Consider the following 20,937-nt stretch of genomic DNA (forward strand, 5'->3'; position numbering starts at 1 on the left):
TTGGACATCTTCATATGATTTGAGGAATTCACAAGACATTGTTCGTTCCTCCTACCAGACTTGAAATTCCCACAACAGTCATTAAACAAATGTGGACGTGCTGTCTGCCAAAGGCTGCCGTTAAAAACTACACATATTGCGGGCGCCTGGGTGGCTCAGTCGTTAAGCGTCTGCCTTTGGCTCAGGTCATGGTCCCAGGGTCCTGGGATCGAGCCCCGTATCCAGCTCCCTGCTTGGCAGTAAGCCTGCTTCTCCCTCTCCCGCTCACCCTGCTTGTGTTCCCTCTCTCGCTGTGTCTCTCTGTGTCAGATAAATAAATAAAATCTTAAAAAAAAAAAAAAAAACTACACATATTGCTTAGGGAGCAGAGGACTCTACTCTCCTTGAAGCATTAAACTTCCCTAAGACTTAAAAGTTGTGAACATCAGCAGTACTATGACTAGTACCATATTATTTATTTCCAGTAATTAAAAAATAGTAATAGATATGAAGCCCAGTGGTAGGAATTTTTTTCTTAAAAAATATGGGAATATATGGCCTATAAGGAACCAAGCAGTAGAATGCAGAGGAAATACTAGGGAGAGCCACTCATTTTGTCAATGTGGACAAATTAACATGGATGCAAATTAAAGCACCAGTAAATAACAGAAATCAGCAAAAAGAGGTGCAAAGAGTTAAGTTGGATTACAAGGGCCAGGTCAGAAGACAGGGAGGTCTGGATCAACGGAAAGAAAGAGACCAATAAAGTCCCAATGATACAATCTTGAGATAGAATATTTGTTTATACTAGAGTTTATAGTGGAGTCATACTTTATGCAGGAATAAAGTGTTAATATTTATGCCTACAGTCAAATCATATGTAGCCAGTGCCCCGTGAATATTTTTAGGAAGAGGCCAAGTTGGAGAGGGAACAACAGATGCAAATGCTCTCGGAGAACTTGGCTTCTTGGAAGAGGAGCAAGTTGTTCAGTATGTTGAGGACTATATAGTGGCCAGAGAGAAAGTTGGATAGGTTAATGGGGGCCTGGTCAGAAGAGGACTTTGAAAGTAAGAGCGGATTGATACAGAAAGGAAGCCCTTAACAAATCTGTAAACTGGAAAGTGACAATCAGGTTTGGATTATTAAAAGATCATTATAGTGTTAATGTTTTTAAAATATCATTATGACCTCAGTGTAAAGATTAAGATTGGAGTACTGGAGACTGAATTAAGAGGTGGCTGAGGAAATCCAGGATAGTGACGGTGGTAATTGCCCTGGGCAATGGCCATGGGAATGGAGAGAATTCTAAGGACAAGAGAATGCAGCTTCACACTTTAACCTGACTGGGAGGCAAGTTCTAACATTGCTCTTCCAGGGAGCTTTACTCCCTAGAGAGCATTTATTTATCTTCTACTAAAACACTGGGAGGGATTGTATTTGGCTTGGAGAAACTATACTTGGTTTTAAGTAGGTCAGATTATGGAACAGAAAATTGGTTGAATATGTCTAGGTTGTTTTTTTTTTTTTTAAGATTTTATTTATCCATTTGAGAGAGAGAGACAGAGAGAGCACAAGCAGGGGGAGAGGCAGAGGGAGAGGAAGAAGCAGACTCCCCAAGGAGCTGGGAGCCCGACGTGGAGCTCGATCCCAGGACCTCGAGATCATGACCTGAGCCAAACGCAGGCGCTTAACCAACTGAGCCACCCAAGCGCCCTGTCTAGGTTTTTTTAATGTAATACGTCTAGTTACAAAATATAAATGAGTGGGTTGCATCTTGTATTATATTTGAGAAATAAGTTAAAGTTTACTTTTATAACATAACATACTTTTATAGTCTATTTGTGCAGCATCTCCATAAGCAAGTACATTAATTTCGCCTAAATCATCATTTTCTAAATGTTGACTCTTTTCCAATTTTTTATAGTTGGAATTATGAGATTGGTGGCTCTGGCATCGCATTCCTTGCCTTCGCAGGAAGGATTTGTGTTACATGCTGTCATGGAAATAAACATTATGAGGTGGAAAAGGGGTTTCTTACAAGACAAAAGAAGAAAAATTCTATAGAGCCCTACCAGTCAAAAATTAAAAATTAAATTACTCATGTTGTATATGTATGTATATATACATATGTGTGTATACACACACACATATATATAATTCATAAAGCTTTAAGTTGATAGATATGCTTAAAATTTTTTTCATTAATTAGAGGATTTTTCTCCTCCCCATTTTCAAAATAGGTACCTTTTAAGAGCATTTGTGATGATACTTAATTGCATTAACATTATGTTAAATATTTAATAAATAACTTATAATTTCTTACTCAGAAAATCATTTAGGTATGTAATATTAGCTAATATTGTAATCACTGTTTTCTGTAGAAAACTGTGACTATTTCATAAATCCATTGAAAATAAAAAGCTCTGTTGTGTTTTCTTTTACAGTAGTTAGTATTGTCTAGGTGTGCTGAAATTTTTCCTTTTGCCATTTTCATTAGCATCTTTTACAGCTTGTCAGAATAATGCTACCTCAGTGCTGTCATTTATTATATGTACACACAACTCCCTGTTTATTTTTATGTCCCCTGATGTTGGCAAAAAATTATTGGATTTCTTTTTTTACCTTTATTGTTAAATGTATCCATGGAGACGGACATTCTGTTGATGAAAGAAAAGGTGTTTAATTGATGGTAACATATTCAATACACTAGCAGTATTTTATTTAATATTAGACGTTTGTAATATTTGATACTCCTATTGAACAAATGTATCAAATTATACGTGTGTGTGTGTGTGTGTGTGTGTGTGTGTGTGTGTATACACATATATTCTTTTATTTCTTTTTTCTTTTTGAAACAGTTTTTAATATATATAGTAGAGGCAAGGGCTCTTAATTTACAATGAGATTTATAAAAATTGCTGATTCTTCTTAAAAATATAAATTCTGTTTTGAAGAACACAGTGTAAGTAAGCTGTAAATAGGAAAGTTAGGATCATTTGAAAGTCTTTTAGGGACATAGTAAATTTCTTTTGGTCAAATGAAAAAGGGAAAAAGTCACAACCTTTTCAAAATGAATATTTAGTTTTAATTTTGGCTTCTGTTGCATCCGGTCTTGGGGAATACTCACCGTCCCCATTTGGGCATTGAGAACTCAGGAATATAATGGGTAGTCTTGTAGAAAGCAAAAAACCCTTGCTTAATAGTAAAATTGTGGGTATCATTGATTAATAATAATTATTTTTATAATATTTTAAGTTTTTAAATATATTTTTATTCAGTGTACAGTAAGACAATGTCATTAAAATTTTAAATGGGCATCATTTTCCCAGTGAGGCAACAGAACCTGAGAGAAGCCAAAGTTCTTTAGAACTAAGTTGAATCCATTATTTTGACTAAGTAGTGCATTTTCTTGTGTCACAAGATAATATCAATTACTATATTTAAGGAGGACTAAATCCTCCCTGAAGAAAGGAGTCTTGCTTTGCATAGGGAGGATAAACCAGGTGACTGGCAGCTACTAAGGTCTGCTTTAAGTAACATTTTCTTTGCATCTGAACTCCATTTTTAAAATTTAACTAAGATTTTAGTTAACATGACCCTTACTGTACCCTGCCTCTGCTGTGTGCTGCATTTTAGCAATAAAGAAAAGCTTATTTATTCATAATGGACAGAGCTTTGGAGAGATCTGATGTATTCTTTTTTTTTTTTTTTTTTTTCCCCAAGGAAGACTCAGATGTATTTATGAGATCTGATTAGATCAAAGATTGAATGATGTGCATCTCAGTTATAAGTGGATATAAATTCTATCTTTTATTTGAAGTCTAAAGAAGATAGGGGTGAGAAAGGAAATTACAGTTTCTACAACCATCCCAAATTTCATTGTAGGCTTTACGTTACAGTAATAAATCGAGATAACTAGATTTGCTTAGCTAAGATGGATAGATTTATTGGTTCCATTTTTACATTTTTATATGAATAAGCAAACTGCTACCAGTTGCATATGTTTCATCTCTTCTAATAACGTTTTACTACCATCTGCTCCCCTGCATTTTGACATCATTAAACTAAACAGCCCACTTGCCGTAAAGGCCGTACTGGAGCTGTCCATTGTCAAAACTGTGGTGTGAAGCATGTACATATGCTTTGTCTTTTGGCTTATAACAAATAGATTTTGGCTTAGAATCATGATTCCCAGGAAAAAATAAAAGCAAGAACCATTAGTTATCTTCTTTTTTTTTTTTTTTTTTCCCTAAACTGGAATTTGTTTCTGTGTTGGAAGCTTTCCAGTTGCTGATGCAAGAGCACAGTTGTGAAAGCTCTTCTTTCTCCCCATTTTTGTTTCATCCTAAGATTAAAATATTAAATCTATTCTAAGGGAAGACACCTGGACTTATTCATATGTGATTTGCATAAAGAATTATTATTTCTTATTAATAGATGCATATGGTTTAAACCAGGGGTTGGCAGACTATGGCCCTTGGTCACATATGGCCCACCACCTGTTTTTGTAAATAAAGTTTTATTGGAGCACTGCCATGCTCCTTTATTTACATTTGTTGCATGATGTCTGTGGCTCCATTCATACTGCAATGGCAAAGTTGAGTAGTTGCAACATAAACTATATGTCCCACAAAACCTAAAATATTTACTCTCTGGCCATTTACGGAAAAAAATTGCCAAACCTAGGTTTAAATCATAGGAATAAGAAAAATTATGCTTGATAAATCTGTATAGTAGATGCAAACTTTCCTTGGTGTCTCGAGCACCCTTGACAACACTAATCTGAAGGCACTCTGTTGCCTGTTTGTTTGTGAACATCACCTGTGAGAAGATAAACTCTTTGGGGCAGGTATCTTATTCTTGGGTGTATCTTTCATCCAAGAGTTCTAGATCTAAATTTTGTGTGTGTTTTCTAAGTAGTTATTGAATGAGTTGATACTTTACTTTTTTAACCACATAAGATCTTTTTTTTTTTTTTTTAAAGATTTTATTTATTTATTTGACAGAGAGACAGCTAGAGAGGGAACACAAGCAAGGGGAGTGGGAGAGGGAGAAGCAGGCTTCCCACTGAGCAGGGAGCCCGATGCGGGGCTTGATCCGAGGATCCTGGGCCGAAGGCAGATGCTTAACGACTGAGCCACCCAGGCACCCCTTAACCACATAAGATCTTATGTCAGAGTGTAATAATAATTGACATCTGTGAAGCATTTCTTACACATTCAAGAAAATGTATGTAAACATTTTACTTATGCCACCTCATTTAAGCCTACCATGTTTTGAGGTAGTTGCTGTTTTACCGGTGAGGAAACGTAAACATTTCTGCGTTCATGGAGCTAGAAATTAGCAGAACGAGGAGCCCAAGTGTTATCTTAACATTATCATTACGCTAGATGTATTGCTTCCTCCGGCATAAAGTAGCTGAGCGTTGTCCTCTGCTTTTAAAAGATGTGAAATTCAAACATAACTTTGGATAATGATAATAAAGTGTCATTTATTTCAGAGATCTAATGGCTTTAATTGAGAGAACTATCTTAGAGAATTAGTGGTAGTAGTAAGAGAAATGTAAGGAGTATCCCAAGTTTTCAGTTTTCCCGTAACATGTATTCATCATGAGAGACATTGTTGATATTATTTGACATGGGGAATGCTCCTTAAATTTTATTCCTCTTTCTGCTTCAGGGTTTTGTTTTTTTTCCCCTACATTAAAAGAATTCTATTTATATGAGCAACTCAAACCTGAGGTATCTTTTCTCCTTTATTTCTGAGACTAGACTGCTTTCTCGTTAATATAAATAGATGAAAATTGGTGGGAAGATGGTAAAAGCCCATTTGGGTTTTATGTTACTTTGGAAATAAGATATGTCAAAACTCTAGGTATATTGTGAGTATAACTAATTTTAATATATGTTCTTTGCAGTTTTCTCATCCAAATATGAGCAAGATTTTACAAATTTAATACTTTAAATAAATTCTTAGCTTAGATTCTGTATGAGTTCACCAGTGATCCTTCTTAGTATTCTCGAGGTTGTGAATGATGCCTTGGATTTGTTTTTTTTTTTTTTAATAATTTATCTGAGTTTTTTTTTTTGTTTCTTTTTCTTTATTACTCCTTCTCCTCTTTCCTTCCCTTCCCCCTGCCTTTTCTTAAACATGAAACACATTGACCACCCACAGTTAGAGCAGGATTTGTCTTCCCATTGTAAAATTAGAAATTGTAACAGTGCTATTGAGATTAGTTAGAAAATTCTATATATAACTGATAAATAAAGTGTTGATTTCTAATTGAATGATGGCAAAGCCAAATATTTTAAGATCTCATATCTTTATCTGCAGGGTACACACTGGGTTTCTTTTGCTTGTAACTCTGATCAAACGGAAGTTTTCTGTGTAAGGTCAGCTAGTTGGGAGAAAAAGGCAAGTGGATATATCCCAAATTTTAATGACATGTGATGCAACAGATTAAGAAAGAAGAGAACTGAACCTAATCCAAGTCCCCATGCTCACTTTAATTAAGACACTCTAGATCCAGTTTAATCTGGGTTCTTAGAGTTGAAAGGCTGGTTGCTAATGGAAGAAACTAACCTCCTGAAGTTGCGGAAATATTTGATACTTAGCCTTGGGCGCACCTGTTCCAATTCTTTATGGCATACATACCAGCATTCTCTACTGCTTAGAGAACTGATAATAGTTTAATCTGTCAATTTTGCTTTTAATCATTGAATAAAAAAATCCTTGATTCCATTTAATAAAATTTGCACAAACCTCTCTAGAATGTACTTTCCTCTGATCCTAGATCTTGGCTTAACTTTAAACCTTTCCTATTTGTACTGGATATGATTTCATGCCTGGATAATGAAGAGTAGACTGTTGCTTATGCTTTCAACATAAGGAGCTTGACAGACAAAATGCGCAGATTCTGTGCTTCTCTTGGCCACCATCTGTTTGAGATGGTTGGCGGAGGGGCAGAGAAGAAAGCACTTGCTGTACATGATAATATGCGAGTGTGTTGCCATCATTGCTACCCGATTTAGTATGTGTAAAATTTCTACCATACCTTTGTGAACAAATTCTCTGAGATGTTGAATTACAGTCCTTTATCTTCCCAGGAGTGCCAGAATGTCACTTTGATGTAGCCCAGTTATTTATATGAGTACAACATTAGCTTCAGTGTTTATAACTGGAATACCCCTTGCATTTGAGCCAGTTGTTTTTCACACCATAAAACCTCACATATGACTTCTGTCTTGTTGAGTCTGTAAACATTTGTCTTTTTCCTTTTGGGGAGGGAGCATTAGGATTCTTGATATCAGCCTTATTTCTGACTTAATAAGAATGAAATATTACGGGATTTAGAAAAATATTTTATGGTTATACCTAGATTTATTGGCATGACTTTCTCTGCTGCTTTATCTTAATTCAAATGTAGTAGTTGAAGTATTCCACAATGATGTAGAGTTTGTACAACAAAAAATGAATTTAACATTCAGATGCTCAAGCCTATTTGTCATTAGCAAAAGTACTAGATCTATAATTTCATTTTCCCTCCTGAAGCAGTTATGTGCATCTTCTTAAATGTATATATCTTTCTCAAAACATCAAGAATCTAGCCTTTTATCCATATGTTTTATTTCAAGAACTTTACAGCCATTAATTATAATGGCTGAAAAGTATGGGCAGCTAGGTTTAGGAAAAGAAAGTTAGATCTCTGTAGGAAACTCATCTTTAAAGAATACATGAAGGGCTTAAAAGTGATAATCTAAGCTGTTAGGCATACCAGGGCAAATAAAAAACAGTGCTTTCATACATTATTCCTAAATTTATCCTGGCAGGCTCATTAAGGAAATTAAAATAGCAGAAATTAATCATCTCAGTTATCACTATCGTCTCCTTCTAAACTGATCCAGAAATGAGAACTTCCAGGTTTTAGACCACATTTGAGGAGATCTGCCTTCATATTTTCCTAGGTCATTGCAGTGATTGGCAAAGAGTTTGACACCCTGGGTAAATGATAAATATTTGATGAATGAATGCATAGGGGCGTAGGCTTTGGAGTCAGACAGAAATGGTTTTAAATCCCAAATTCTCCGCTCTCCTCCTTTGGCTTACATCATGCACTCTCCTGGTTTTTCTCCTACCTCTCTCTGTGTTCCCAAAGTATTTATATTATTTGCCTTACCCTTAGGAGCTCTTCTGTTTTCATTCTCACTTTCCCTGAACAATCTCATTAACTCCCACAGCCTCAAATGTCATCAAAATGCTAATGACTCTTGAATCAATTCTTCTAGCTCAGATCTTTTTCCTGAGTTCATATATTCAATAGACTGTTGGTACTTAGATGAACCACAGGCACCTCCAACTAAAAAAAAAGGGGGGGCAAAAAAGCTATGAGCTCCGTGAGGACAAGGATTATTCACGTTTTGCCCCCTGCTGTGTACCCATACATAAGACAGTGCCTGTCACATTGTTAGGCTCTCAGTGTATACTTGACTGAATGAAGATCTATAATTACTCATTATCTTTCCATCATTCTGGCACTTAACCCACTATAACATAATTGACTGTTTACTGGTCTGTAACTTTCTTTAAACTTCATGAGGGCAGAAATTATGTCTCTCTTTTTCAGGGTGGTAACGACTAGAAAATTATTTGGTACATAATATGTTTCAAAGAACATTTGCCTCATTTTATTGCTCTACATGTCCTTGGTCAAGTCACTTATCCTTTCTGAGCTTTATAATCTTGATCTATTAAATAGTAATATTAATGCCTTATAGTGTTATAAAGATGAAACAATTCAGTTTAGTATGTGTAAAATATTTCTTTAAGTTTTTACTATAGAAAAAAGTTCAAATACGCACACATATATAACTAGAGACTTGGTTTCTTCTACATGTATATTGAAAAGGTTGGGGAGATGAAAGGGATTATAAACTAAAGCAATTTCAGAGGCATATAACCAAATATAACAAGTGGACCTTATTTGGATCCTCATTAATACTGGGTTGGGATGTATGTAGTAGGCAGAATAATGCCCACCCACCAAAGATGGCCATGCCTTATACCCAGAACTCAACGAATATGTTATATTACATGTCACAGGTGTGAGCTAAGGATGAAGATGGGATTACGAATGCTATCAGCTGACCTTAAAATGGGAATATTATCCTGCATTATCCTGGGGAGCCCAGCATAATCACAAGGAACTTTAGATTTAGAAGAGGGAAGCAGAAGAGAGCAGGGGATAAAGTAATGCAGTATGAGAGCTTGTTGCTGGCTTTGAGGTGGCAGAAGAGGGCCATGAACCATGGAATTTGGGTAGCCTCTAGAAGCTGGAAAAGGCAAGGAAATGAATTTCCCCTAGAGCCTCCAGAAAGAAACAGCCCTGCCAACACCTTGATTTTGGCTCAGTAATATCTGTGTAGGAGAACTATAAAGCAATATGCTTGTGTTGTTGTTAAGCCAATAAACAACAATAGAATACTAATACAGGGGTTAGTCAGGAAAAATTGAAAATTGGTTATTTGATGATGTTAAGGAAATTTTTGTTTTATTTTAGATGTGATAATGGAATTATGGTTAGGTTTGTAAAAAGTGTTCTTTTAGAGATGATATTGAAATATTAAGGATTAAGTAATAGATCTTGAATTTGCTTCAAAATAGTTCAGAAATGGCAGGGGAGTGAATGGCATATAAATGAAACATATCAGTTATAAACTGATAAATTGTTAAAGCTTGATTCTTTTTCTTTATTAAATTTTACTGGTTTTTAAAATAATTGTTTCCTTAGCATCCTCTACAGATGATTAATGCTAATGGTTTTTTGTTTTTTTTTGTTTTTAAATTTCAGAATCATTGTGAGCTCGTGGGGTTAAACATATTTGAAGTATTTTAGTCCATGGTTATTATCCTTATTAATGCTCAGTCTCATCTGCTTCTTCGAAGTCCATTTGATACAACTCTAGTAGTCTTTGATAGCTTCCTTCCTTTTCTAATATGACAAGATATTCTAGACTTCCCCTGTTTATTTTCTGTCCCAATCCTAGAATTAGCAGTTTCTTTAAGGAGTCTGGTTCCTTTTAATGGGAAGATGATAATTTGGTACTGGAGTTATTCATTCTCTAAATAAGAATTTATTAAGCAATATGCCAGGGACTGTTCTAGGTGCTGGAGATATTTCAATGAACAAAATAGACAGTGTCCCTGGCCTCAAGGTGTGGGGAGATAGAGAATTAAAAAAAACAATAAAAAGAATATAAAATTTGTTAGATGGGGATGAGTACTGTGGAGAAAGATAAACCAGTTAAGGAGTATAGGGAATGCTGGTTTGTGGTAGGGGGTTGCTATTTCATATAGGATGTTGAGAAAAAAACACATTAATAAAATTGGTTATTTTTAAATTGAGCAGAGAACCTGAAGGAAATGAGGGAGCAAGCCATGCAAATAGTCAGGGGAAATATTACCAGGAGGAGGGAAGAGAAAGTACAGAGGCGCTGAATCAGAAGCATATTGGCCATTTAGAGAAGCAGTAAGGAATCTAGTGTGCCTTGCATATAATGGGCAAAGGGAGAGTGGCAGATCAGGTCAGAGAGGTAGCAGGAATCAGATTCTATAGGACCATTGGTTACAAGGGAGCTGTTGGTGGGTTTTGAGCATAGGTCTGACTTAGGTTTTTCTGGCCTCTGTATTGTTGGCAAGGGTAGAAGCAAAATCTCTAGGCAGTCACTGCAGTAAGTCAAGCAAGAGATGTTGGTGGCTTGGACCAAGGATGGATGTACTCTGGAGGTGGTAAGAAATCATCAGGTTACATATTTCTCATATTGTTGTGAGCAGTTCATCTTCTAACACTAAACTTGCTCTTTTACTGAATGATTGATTTGTTCAGCAATTCAAAAGCACTATATCTTAACCTACCTTAGAAGATAAATAGCTAGCTACATCTATTGTTACTTTAGTTTGTCTTTTGGGATATCATCCCCCCCCAGCCCCAATTGATGTATGTTAAGTTTCCAAGTAAGGTTTGACCTAATGTAGTGATTTTTTCACCTATTACATATCAGTAAGAAGAATATTTTATTGGTAGTTGAATAATTTGACTTGAACCCAAAGAATTAACTGATGAATTTCATGCCTATTCAAGTACAGTCTGGCCAGGTGTTTAATGTATACATTATAATCTTCATTACTATTTTTTTTTTTTAATGTATTGGGTTAGAGTTCTGAGCAGGGATAGAAAGCAAAAATATCAAATAACCCACTTTATTCTTAATACAGTTAGAAAACATCTGATTTCAGAGAATTCACACATTGTGCTACCAGGGGTTCTATTGGTCTTAATCTCTGTTTTCTCTCCAAAAACTATTTATATAAACAAGTGCCCTTTAGTGAGCTGAGGTATTTTTGAAGCATACAGTAAATAATTAGATAATTTTGAATTCCTTATACTATTTTATAATATTATATAGTACATAATTACTGTATATACTATATAGTAATATATACTATTACATATATCACATATATTATTATAATTATATAAAATTGACTAAAACTTGTGTTAACTGATTTGCTGAATAGTGGAAACCTGAATCACCTGCTTGGGAAATAATGCAGTTAAGATCTTTGTAGCGTGAAGAATTTTCACTTTATCTTTCCAAATGATATTTCACAAAGATTTTCCTAACAACAGGAGGTAGGTGTCCTACCTAAATTAATGCATATGGTTCAACTTTTTAAAATTCTTTTTCCAATTTATAGTTTGTAGTCCAAAAGGGATGACTTTATTTCTTTTTTGTAAGTTAAATTTCATGTTTAGTAAGTCAGGGATCTGTTTGCTTTTTAAAACTGTATTGTTTCTTAGGATTCTCCAATATATCACTATGACAATTATTTGAAAAACTAGCAACTCAGCATATTGTGGCTTGATTAATTTGATAACTTTCCATATTATATACTGAGAAAGTATTCTAGTATGCTGCTAGGTTTTTATACTAATTCATGTTTATTTAATAATAGTCTTTGTAATCTTCAGTTTGACTCGTAATGCTGAAAAACAAAAATATGAAATGGGTATGAATATATGTCATTCTAAACCTTTAGATGACTCACAAATAACCATTCCAAAGTTAATAAGATATTCTCACCAACACTATTGGTTTAGAGAGTAGCTAATGGCTTTAAATTTCTAGATGCATTTTGTGGTGCTGTATTTTATACAAAAGAATAAAAATTAATTTTCCAACATGGTCCCTGTGGGGTAGAGATTAGCCACAAAAGATGCCAGATTTAATGGAAGCTGCTCAAGACTAAGTTAAAAAGGAAAACTTGAGTCAAGAACTAACTTCTTCCTAATGTTCTCATTGTGACACTACTGATTCATTCATTATTCAGTTTGAGTAAGTCACTTACATTTTTTGTGACTTAGATTCATAGATTATGAAATGGGGCTAATTTAATGGTCCTGTTTAATAGCTCTATTAGAACTTAAAAGAAATAATTGTTTTTATTACAAATAAGTAGATTGTCATCTTTAAACTATTATCTCTAAAGAGATGTATATTTTTTCTACATAAAAGTGGTTTTTATTACAGGTTCAATAAATGTGAGGTATTTCGGTCTCTGTACCACCCATGGAAGATTGTTTTTCTCTGCATGGTAGTGCAATTCTCTACAGAATTGTTAAGGAAACGGGGCTCATTTTGTGGTGCCTTCCCTGTAGCAAGACCTCAGCTTCTTACATCTCCCTCTCTCCACTAAGCCAAGTGAGCAGAGGCCAGGGGCTTGCAACTTGATGGTGCAAAAGTTGCCCATTCCTAGGCTAAAGTGGTGACAAATTCAGTCTGAAGAAATGAAACATCACTTTATTCATACGGGGAATAACTATGCCTTGGAAATGTTCAGGGCTTGGTAATTAATAGGGCTTGTGTAGCTTTGTGTGCGGGCCAATGTACTAGCAACACAGCAACAAAACAGAGGTGTGGGAATTTCTGTCTTATCCAGAGCAGTTAAAATGGGGCAGTAACAGAAAGCAAGGCTTCTTTTTCCAAGCAAGGAACAGCAGTGAGCTTACAACGTTAGTATATGTGTTTAAGACACAGTCACATGTTTCATGTTTAAGAATGGCTTCTCATGTTAAATAAGTTAGTTCCCCATGTACCTTCTCCTCAACGCATGGACCAGATGGATTATGTCCCATTTTACAATGACTGATGGAGAATTACTACACTCTTTTATTGCTAAAAATGTCTCAGTGACTCAGTACTTTAGGGCTTATGCATAGATAATGTGATAAAATAAAGGCATATGGTAGATGAAAGGGTTTCACTCTCTTTGAGTTCTGATCTTCAGATTTTTCAATTGGTAACTTTCCCACTGTTTGAAATCCTGAACCTAATCCACATTTTAAAAATATCTATCTCAATATTGTTCTCTAAAAAGGCAAAATGAAAGTGATTTGGAACCTTCCCGTTTTTCAGTTGCTTGATTAAATATTAATTTTTTGCCTTCTATTTGTGAGGCAGTTTTCTGATAGTGGGTAGAAAGAATTATATAGTTTCTCCTCTTTGTTTAAGAGTTTATCATTGACTTAGGAAGGAAAAGATGTTACAAGATATTGATAAATAAATTATACAGGCAGGGGTGTTGCAAATGTTAAGAGGAAGAAGAGAACACTTCTAGCTTGTATCGTCAGGGAATGTGGGGCAGCAGGGTCGGGGGGAGCTCAGGAAATGGAACTTGCACGAGCCTTGTAGAATGAGAAGACTATGAGGAGCACTGGAGAAGGAGACATTTCACTGTCTGATGGTCATAGAAGCAGGGTCTGGCCTGGCATGTTCAAGGGACAGTGAGTAAACTATAGCATAGTGCCTAAGAGCATAGACTCTGGAGCCGGACTGCCTGGATTCTGGATTGCCCTTTATTTGTCTCATGGCCTTGGGCCAGTTTCTTAACCATTCTTTGCCTCAGATAGAATTTAAAAAAATGATGCTAATCTTGCCTGAATCATAGAGCTGTTGTAAGGATTTGACAAGAGTGCCTTCAAATAGTGATGGCTCAAGTTAAATATTAAATAAGTATAATAGAATATGATGATGACCGGGATGTGAACGAGCATAAAAGACAAGGCCGCAAAGAAGATTGGAGTGAGCTCCTTGAGGGACTGAACTCTCAAGACTGAATAAACAAGAAACCGTGATGAAAGTAGTATATTTGAAAAAAAAAAAAATAGTCTAGCAGAATAGGTTGAAAAGAGATTGGTAGCACAGAGACTGGTTAGGAGACTTGTGATTGTCTAGACTTGAGGGGTTTAAGACTGGGACTCACATGATAGCCCATGGGTTTGGATTAAAAAGAGGGACAGACCTTGGGAACATTTACAGTGGAACAGTTGTTAGGGTCCGGGGTTTGTCAGGCACATAGGAGACAGAGGGTTGTGCCTGAGTTAAGTGGGAGAATTCAAACATACAGGAAGGACTTCTTAGGAAGAGCTGGGAATGTGTGCAAAAAGATGAAATCCATTTTGCATGTCTTGAATTTAAAGACAAGAACAGAATTTGGCATTGAAAATGCATATCTGTGGCCCTTAGGGAAGTCGGGTTTGGATATATAAATGGAAGACCCACAGAGGAGCAAGTTGTGCTATGCAAGTAAATGAGGTGACAAGGAAGAGAGGGTATAGAGTGATTTTCTCTCCCATTTCTGTAAGATAAAGTGTGAATATAAGGGAATGAAAACATGTTCCTAGCCCACTGAGTCACTTGAAACAAGGGCAATAGTAAAGCTCGCTGGTCTGTAAAGTGCCATTTCACAGCTCAAGTGCCAGACCGAGCACTGTAGATGTGCTAAGTGTTAATAAATGCTGGGTTCCTGGATCTGTAATTGGACATCATTGCAAACAGGCTTTATTCTGGTAAGGGAGAGTTATCCTTTCAGTTATCCTAATTAATCTTCTCCAGTTCTAACCACACCTATAATATGAAGCCTGTCAATACACACACGTAGTTAATTTATGTTATTATTATTATTTATTATAAACAAAAGTTGTTCTTTTTAAACCTCTTTTTAACGTATGCCTTTTCTTTTCTACTACATTGTAGTTGCCTGTTGGTAAGGAGCAGGCCTCCTGTTGGTTTCAGTCCCTCACAGATTTTGCATTCACTCATTTATGTATTGATTCCAGTTCATTAATTTATTCATTTGTTCATTCCAGACACTGTATTAGTTGCTAAGGTGGAGAATAAGGCATAGTTCCTGCCCTCAAGGAGCTTAACTGTTTATGTTTAGTTGGGGGAGAAAAGACACAGATATATGAAGCAGAAACAGTAATAAAGTCATTCACAGAAAATTATGGGAACGTGGGAGAGAACACTCACTCTGGATTATGGAGCATGGGCAGTGGGGAGAGGTACTTCAGGGAAAATTTTTGGAGCAGTTGACTTTTGGCCTGAATCTTACTAAGTACATAGAAAGAAGGGGAGAAAATGACAGTAAAGACAACCGGTGCCTAGAGAGAGTCACAAGAAAATGTGAGGCATTTGGTATTGCTGCAGCATGAAGACAGAGGCAGAGAGTGATGAGAGCTGCCGTGGGGCAGACAGAGAGCCCTGGAGGGACCTGGATGCAGTGCTTAGAAAAGCATGGAATACTTTCAGTGGTCAGAGAAGAGGGAGATCCTTGAAGTGGCTTCTGCAGAGTTGTGATCTGATGAGATTTTAGTCCTAGGTGGCAGTTGGGAGGATGCATTTAAGAAGGATAAGACATTTTGGCGACTAGCAAGGTGGGAGACAGTTAGGACCTAAACCAGGACGGTATTGTAGAATGGAGATGAGTGGGCAAAATCAAGAAGTATTTGTGATATAAAATCAGCAGGACCCATCATAACCACAGATGAGGGAGGGAAGGTCCTAGGATGGTTCTTATGTAGCTACCTTATATGATTGGGTGACCGATTTCACAGTCTACTTAGAGAATAGAGGAAGAGAGATAATACAGTGAGTTCATTTTTATTTTTATTATCTTCAACACATTGAGATTTTTAATACACCTCTGATGTATTTGGAGTTAAATCTATTGATGGTTAGCAGAGATGTCTAGATGATTAGAACTACCTTGCTGTCAATATTCACCTTAACTGTATCTCCTCTTGGAAGCAGAGGCGACTCTTCTTTTCCTACAACACCCTATACATTCATAACTCTTTGAATGCATTCATCTGTCATAACTCTTTCACTGTGCTGTAATCCTTGATTTTCTTTTCTGTTTATTTCTGTAGTCACAGTCCACTGTTTGATATATAACCTCTCCATAAATGTGAGTGAATAAACCAATCAATAGATTATTTAAAAAAGTAATATTCTGATTTGATTATTAGAAAAAGTTTATATTTGGCTTATTCTCAAGCTAATTCTTCTGTGTCTTAACTCCTAGCACTTTCCACTGGAAGAATCTCAAACAGTGCAACTTCGTCAGGAGCAGCGGCACCAGCCAACTCAGCCAGGGGACAGCCCCAGTCAGGTGACCAGGACACTTTAGTGCAAAGAGCTGAGCACATTCCAGCAGGGAAAAGAACTCCAATGTGTGCCCACTGTAACCAGGTCATCAGGTTGGTTATTCGTTTTTGAAATTTTCTTGAAATACTTAGTACCAGTGTTGATTTTTTTTTTTTACATATATTCTGAAAGATTTGAAATTTTATTAGTGAAAATATTCTTGCTATTCTTCTATGTAATAGTTATTGAAGTAGATAAATTTGAATATATATACTTGTTAGAATCTATTATAATGAAAAGTAATTCTGGACTCTGTGGAAATAAAACTAAAAATACCAATTTTCTCTCTATCGGAACTAAGAAAAAATAACGATTAGTGTGGCCTTTCAGAGATTAATAAAATTTTAAGACTCAAAGGGACCCTGAAGATCATTTATCTGAACTTCATTCTTTTACAAATTGTAAAAGTGAGGACTTTTCATTTAGATGAAAAATAACTAGTGACATAAAATAAAGAACTTTGAGCCCTAGAGGAAAGAAGACTGGATTTTCGAATACCTAAGCACTGGAAGATATAATTACCTTCAGGTCTATTCATAAATGCTTTCAATTTTAGATTAGGTCGTAACCTGCTTTTTTAAATATTTTTTATCCAAATCTGTTTTATTGTCTCTTACGTTCCAAGAGGGATAAAAGGCCCAGAGATCTTAAGTAAGTGCTCTATATTGGCACTTAATAAACCTCTGAGCATTTCTTAATAAGTGGTTTTTAAGATGTTAGGAGGTATAGATAAGAATGTTGACTGCAGGGATCCCACCATCAGGACCTTGTTGCCTCTGTGAGTTGCCTTGTTGGCAGTAAAAATGGTAGGTTGAAATGACTGCTCAGGCTCTCTCCTTGTTTTTAATTTATCCTGTTTTAAAATATTGAAACGGTGGCTTCTCTAAAGTTGAATAAGGTTAGGACTTACCTGCATTTCCTCTACTCAATTACATCATTATTGCTTAGGATAATGTTTCTAGTTAATACTTAAAACGGAGCCCAAGAAGCCTCAATACTTTATTTAAAAACCAAATATAAATACTCTTTTCCTTGACCACTATTAAATAATAAATGTGTCAAGGACACAGCACACAGTACATGATTAAAAATAAAACAGCTTTTTTATTTTAAACGTTCATTTGTAACATTCCAAAAATATAGTGAAACAGAAAGCAAAAATAAAAATTCATACATAATTCTACCTTACAAGATAACCACTAAGAATATTTGAGTTCACACTTTTAAAACACACACATGTAAGGACAGGTGTTATTTTACAGAAATGGAATTATAATAACAATATTTTGTAAGCTGTTATTTTTCACTTAAGTGTGTTTTCCATATTGAGTACCTGCTTAATAAGAATTAACCATGAGAGACTATGGACTCTGAGAAACAAACAGGGTTCTAGGGGGGAGGGGGGGATTGGTTAGCCCAGTGATGGGTATTAAGGAGGGCACGTACTGCATGGAGCACTGGGTGTTATACACAAACAATGGATCGTGGATCACCACATCAAAAACCAATGATGTATTGTATGGTGACTAACATAACATAATAAAATTAAAAAAAAAAACAAAAAAACAAACAAAAAGAATTAGCCAGTAGCAGTGGTAGTAGTAATAATGGTTATGGGGAAAAGGAGAAAATCAGTGGAGGTTTCCCAAGTCTAGACAGTAACCAGTACACAGAAGGCATTTGTGAATATTTTACCTGAACAGGTCATGCATGACTCTAGACCCACTTGTTCAAGCCATAATATCAATTTGGTTAGAGTCACTTTCCTAACAGTGGGACTGTAGGGTTACTACCTTACAGAAGTATGTAAACTAATAGACTCTAGAGTGGTACTGCTTTGTTCCAATAAATAAAAGTATGTTTTTAATTATTAACTGTATTTAGTTGTTATATTTTTAGGATTAATATTAATAAAATAAAGTTCTAACTTATTATTTCTATAAGTTATGCTACTTTGGTTACCTAGACTGTTAGTTAGGGATGCTATATTCTGGATAAAAGCACCCTTTATGGAGACAGGAGTCAGTGCTCTTTGTGTGCTGTTGTAAGCAATTACTGGATAGGCTAACAAACTGTCAAATCCTATCACTTGTTGATTCATGATTATCAAATTCTGTGACATCCTATAATCATCAGTACCAACGCATGTGAAAAACTTAGTATGGAGAAAAGACAAAGATCTAAATAGGAATTACATTCCTACCCCTCCCTACCTACCTTGGCTTCAGTTATAATGCTAGGCCAGGATGTAATTTTAATGCGCAGTCTCTATTCCATGTGAAATAAATATATATTATGTTAATAAGATGAATGGCCATCACTTACTGTTCCCTCATCTGTTAAATTTTATATTGCTCTGGATTATCCCATCACTGTTTTCAGTTAAGCATTAAAACTTCATTTACCTAGGGAAGTTAATAGGAACAGGGATTAGTTCATGTCAAGATCATATAATAGTAATTAACATAGCACATTTGCTTGGTGCTCAAATGCTAAAGTAGCTTGAATAAACTGTAGTCAGTTTAGAGACCTTGTCAAAGCATAATTCTTGTTCTTGGCCTCAGTGACAGTATCGCTTACCAAAGGACACGTTAGATCAAGTGACATTCGCTTGGACACCTGTTTCAAAAACAAGCTGCAGTTGCAGACTTGATACTTTGAATATAGAATATTGTAACCTGGCGAACTTTGGGAAGTTTAGGATCATTTTATAATTTATATTTCTTGTTTTCTACAGTATAATTTATATTATTTGTTTATAATTTGTATTGTTTTATTATATATATATTCTAAGCATCTCAAATTTTCAAAAATTTTTAACTGAAAGCAAACTAAGGAAAAGTTTATTTTAATTTTTTTTTTTTAGCAATATTGTTGTTTTTGGAAAACCTAAAAAAACTTAATCACTGAATGTTAGTGCTGAACTAGTTATCTCTTATAACTAGCTTAACGTTTTATTTGGATGTAATGCTTAACATTTTTTGGTTTATTTGAACCTTGAAAAGAGTTATGAATGTTGTGCCTAGATAGATATCTTTGATTAGTTAGTGGACTTTTATAGATGGATAAGAAATTCTACTGAGGCTTTGATTAAGTTTGCTCTAGAACATTTCCAATCCATTTATGATAGAAGTACCATTTCTTTGACTCTTACACTCGTGAATTGATTGACAGCTGGGTGCTGGTATAAAACGGAAACAGAAAATCAGGTTAATGTAGCCAAAACCACATTTTAGTCTCCCTGATAGAATGGGTTTATGAAAACTCTAGTTTATTTCTTGACTGTTATATCTAGTGGCATTAAAATCGATTCAACACTTGTATTACCTGGAGTTGACTAAATCATTCACTTTTAGCTTAACATCTTTGTGAAGAAAGTACAGGATTTATAGTGCTTGAATTTCTTCTTAGCTATGGTATGCTTAAAAGAAATAGCCACAGTGCTATTGTTTGTATTGCCTGCAGGATAGCACCAGAACAATGATGTTGAGGCAACCCATGGTTTATTTCAGTGAGAGAGAGATTTTTAACATTACTCGTCTGTTTCTTGCCAGTGGTTCTCAAACTTTCCTCATACCGGGCCATCTCCGTTACCCCAAGGAGAGGCCAGCAGAGGTTTTTGCTTGTCTCACTATGCATTTCAGTCTCTCAGCATTCCCTTATTAATAGGTTTTATTTAATCTCCCTTTTGGTTAAAATTTCACTTGAAAATAGAAAGTTTCTTGTAACGTGTTAGCCCCTGAATTTAAGGAAACAACCAAAGACACAGAACAAGTTTTATGAGCAAGACATATAGACCAATATTTCAGATTTACTGTAGTGAAAAATTGGAAAGAACACAGATGTTCAGCTAATATCATGGTGCCATTAAGATCCTGGTTTTGGATAATAATAGTAATTGTTTAATGTGTTCTTAGCATATGTCAAATGTTGTGCTAAGAATTTTACCTGAATTCCCATTTAATTCTTTATAAGCTTGTGAGATAATTTTCATGTATTTTATAATCTGATAGAAAAGCCAAAGCCCTGGCACAGATAACCATAATGTAATAATGTTAAGCATTGTGAGAGGTACATCATACTCTCACAGTAATATATGAAAGATATACGTATTGCCCTTATATCCATAGTAAGGAGTCCTGAATCATGGTACTTAGGAAAATCATGAGTATCTATAGGGTTCTAAATTGTCACAGTTGTAAAATTGAAAAATTAATCTTGCCTCAGGAAAATAATATTAATAATGGAAATCCATGTTGGTGATTTCATCATATGATCCTTCTAATATCCAGGTCTCTCAGTTCTCTGACATCTTCTACTTTAGTGATCCCTCCAGTTAACTAAAGCCACCAATTTTCATTCGTATCCTAGACCTCGTCTTTACCATTAACTACATTTCCTTCATAATCTCAT

General features: G+C 35.4%; 1 protein-coding gene across 8 annotated transcripts in view; it reads left to right on the forward strand.

The window, feature by feature from the left end:
- PDLIM5 (PDZ and LIM domain 5) overlaps positions 1–20,937 on the forward strand; it is a 206,866-nt gene that overhangs the window by 164,673 nt on the left and 21,256 nt on the right. For all 8 annotated transcript variants that reach the window (XM_032400850.1, XM_032400853.1, XM_032400852.1 and 5 more), the window contains one exon: positions 16,403–16,577. In XM_032400850.1, the coding sequence (XP_032256741.1) occupies positions 16,403–16,577 (175 nt within the window). The remainder of the gene's footprint in view (positions 1–16,402; positions 16,578–20,937) is intronic.

This window comes from Phoca vitulina, unplaced genomic scaffold, assembly GCF_004348235.1.
Source record: "Phoca vitulina isolate PV1807 unplaced genomic scaffold, GSC_HSeal_1.0 scaffold3, whole genome shotgun sequence".
NCBI classification, from domain to species: Eukaryota; Metazoa; Chordata; class Mammalia; order Carnivora; family Phocidae; genus Phoca; species Phoca vitulina.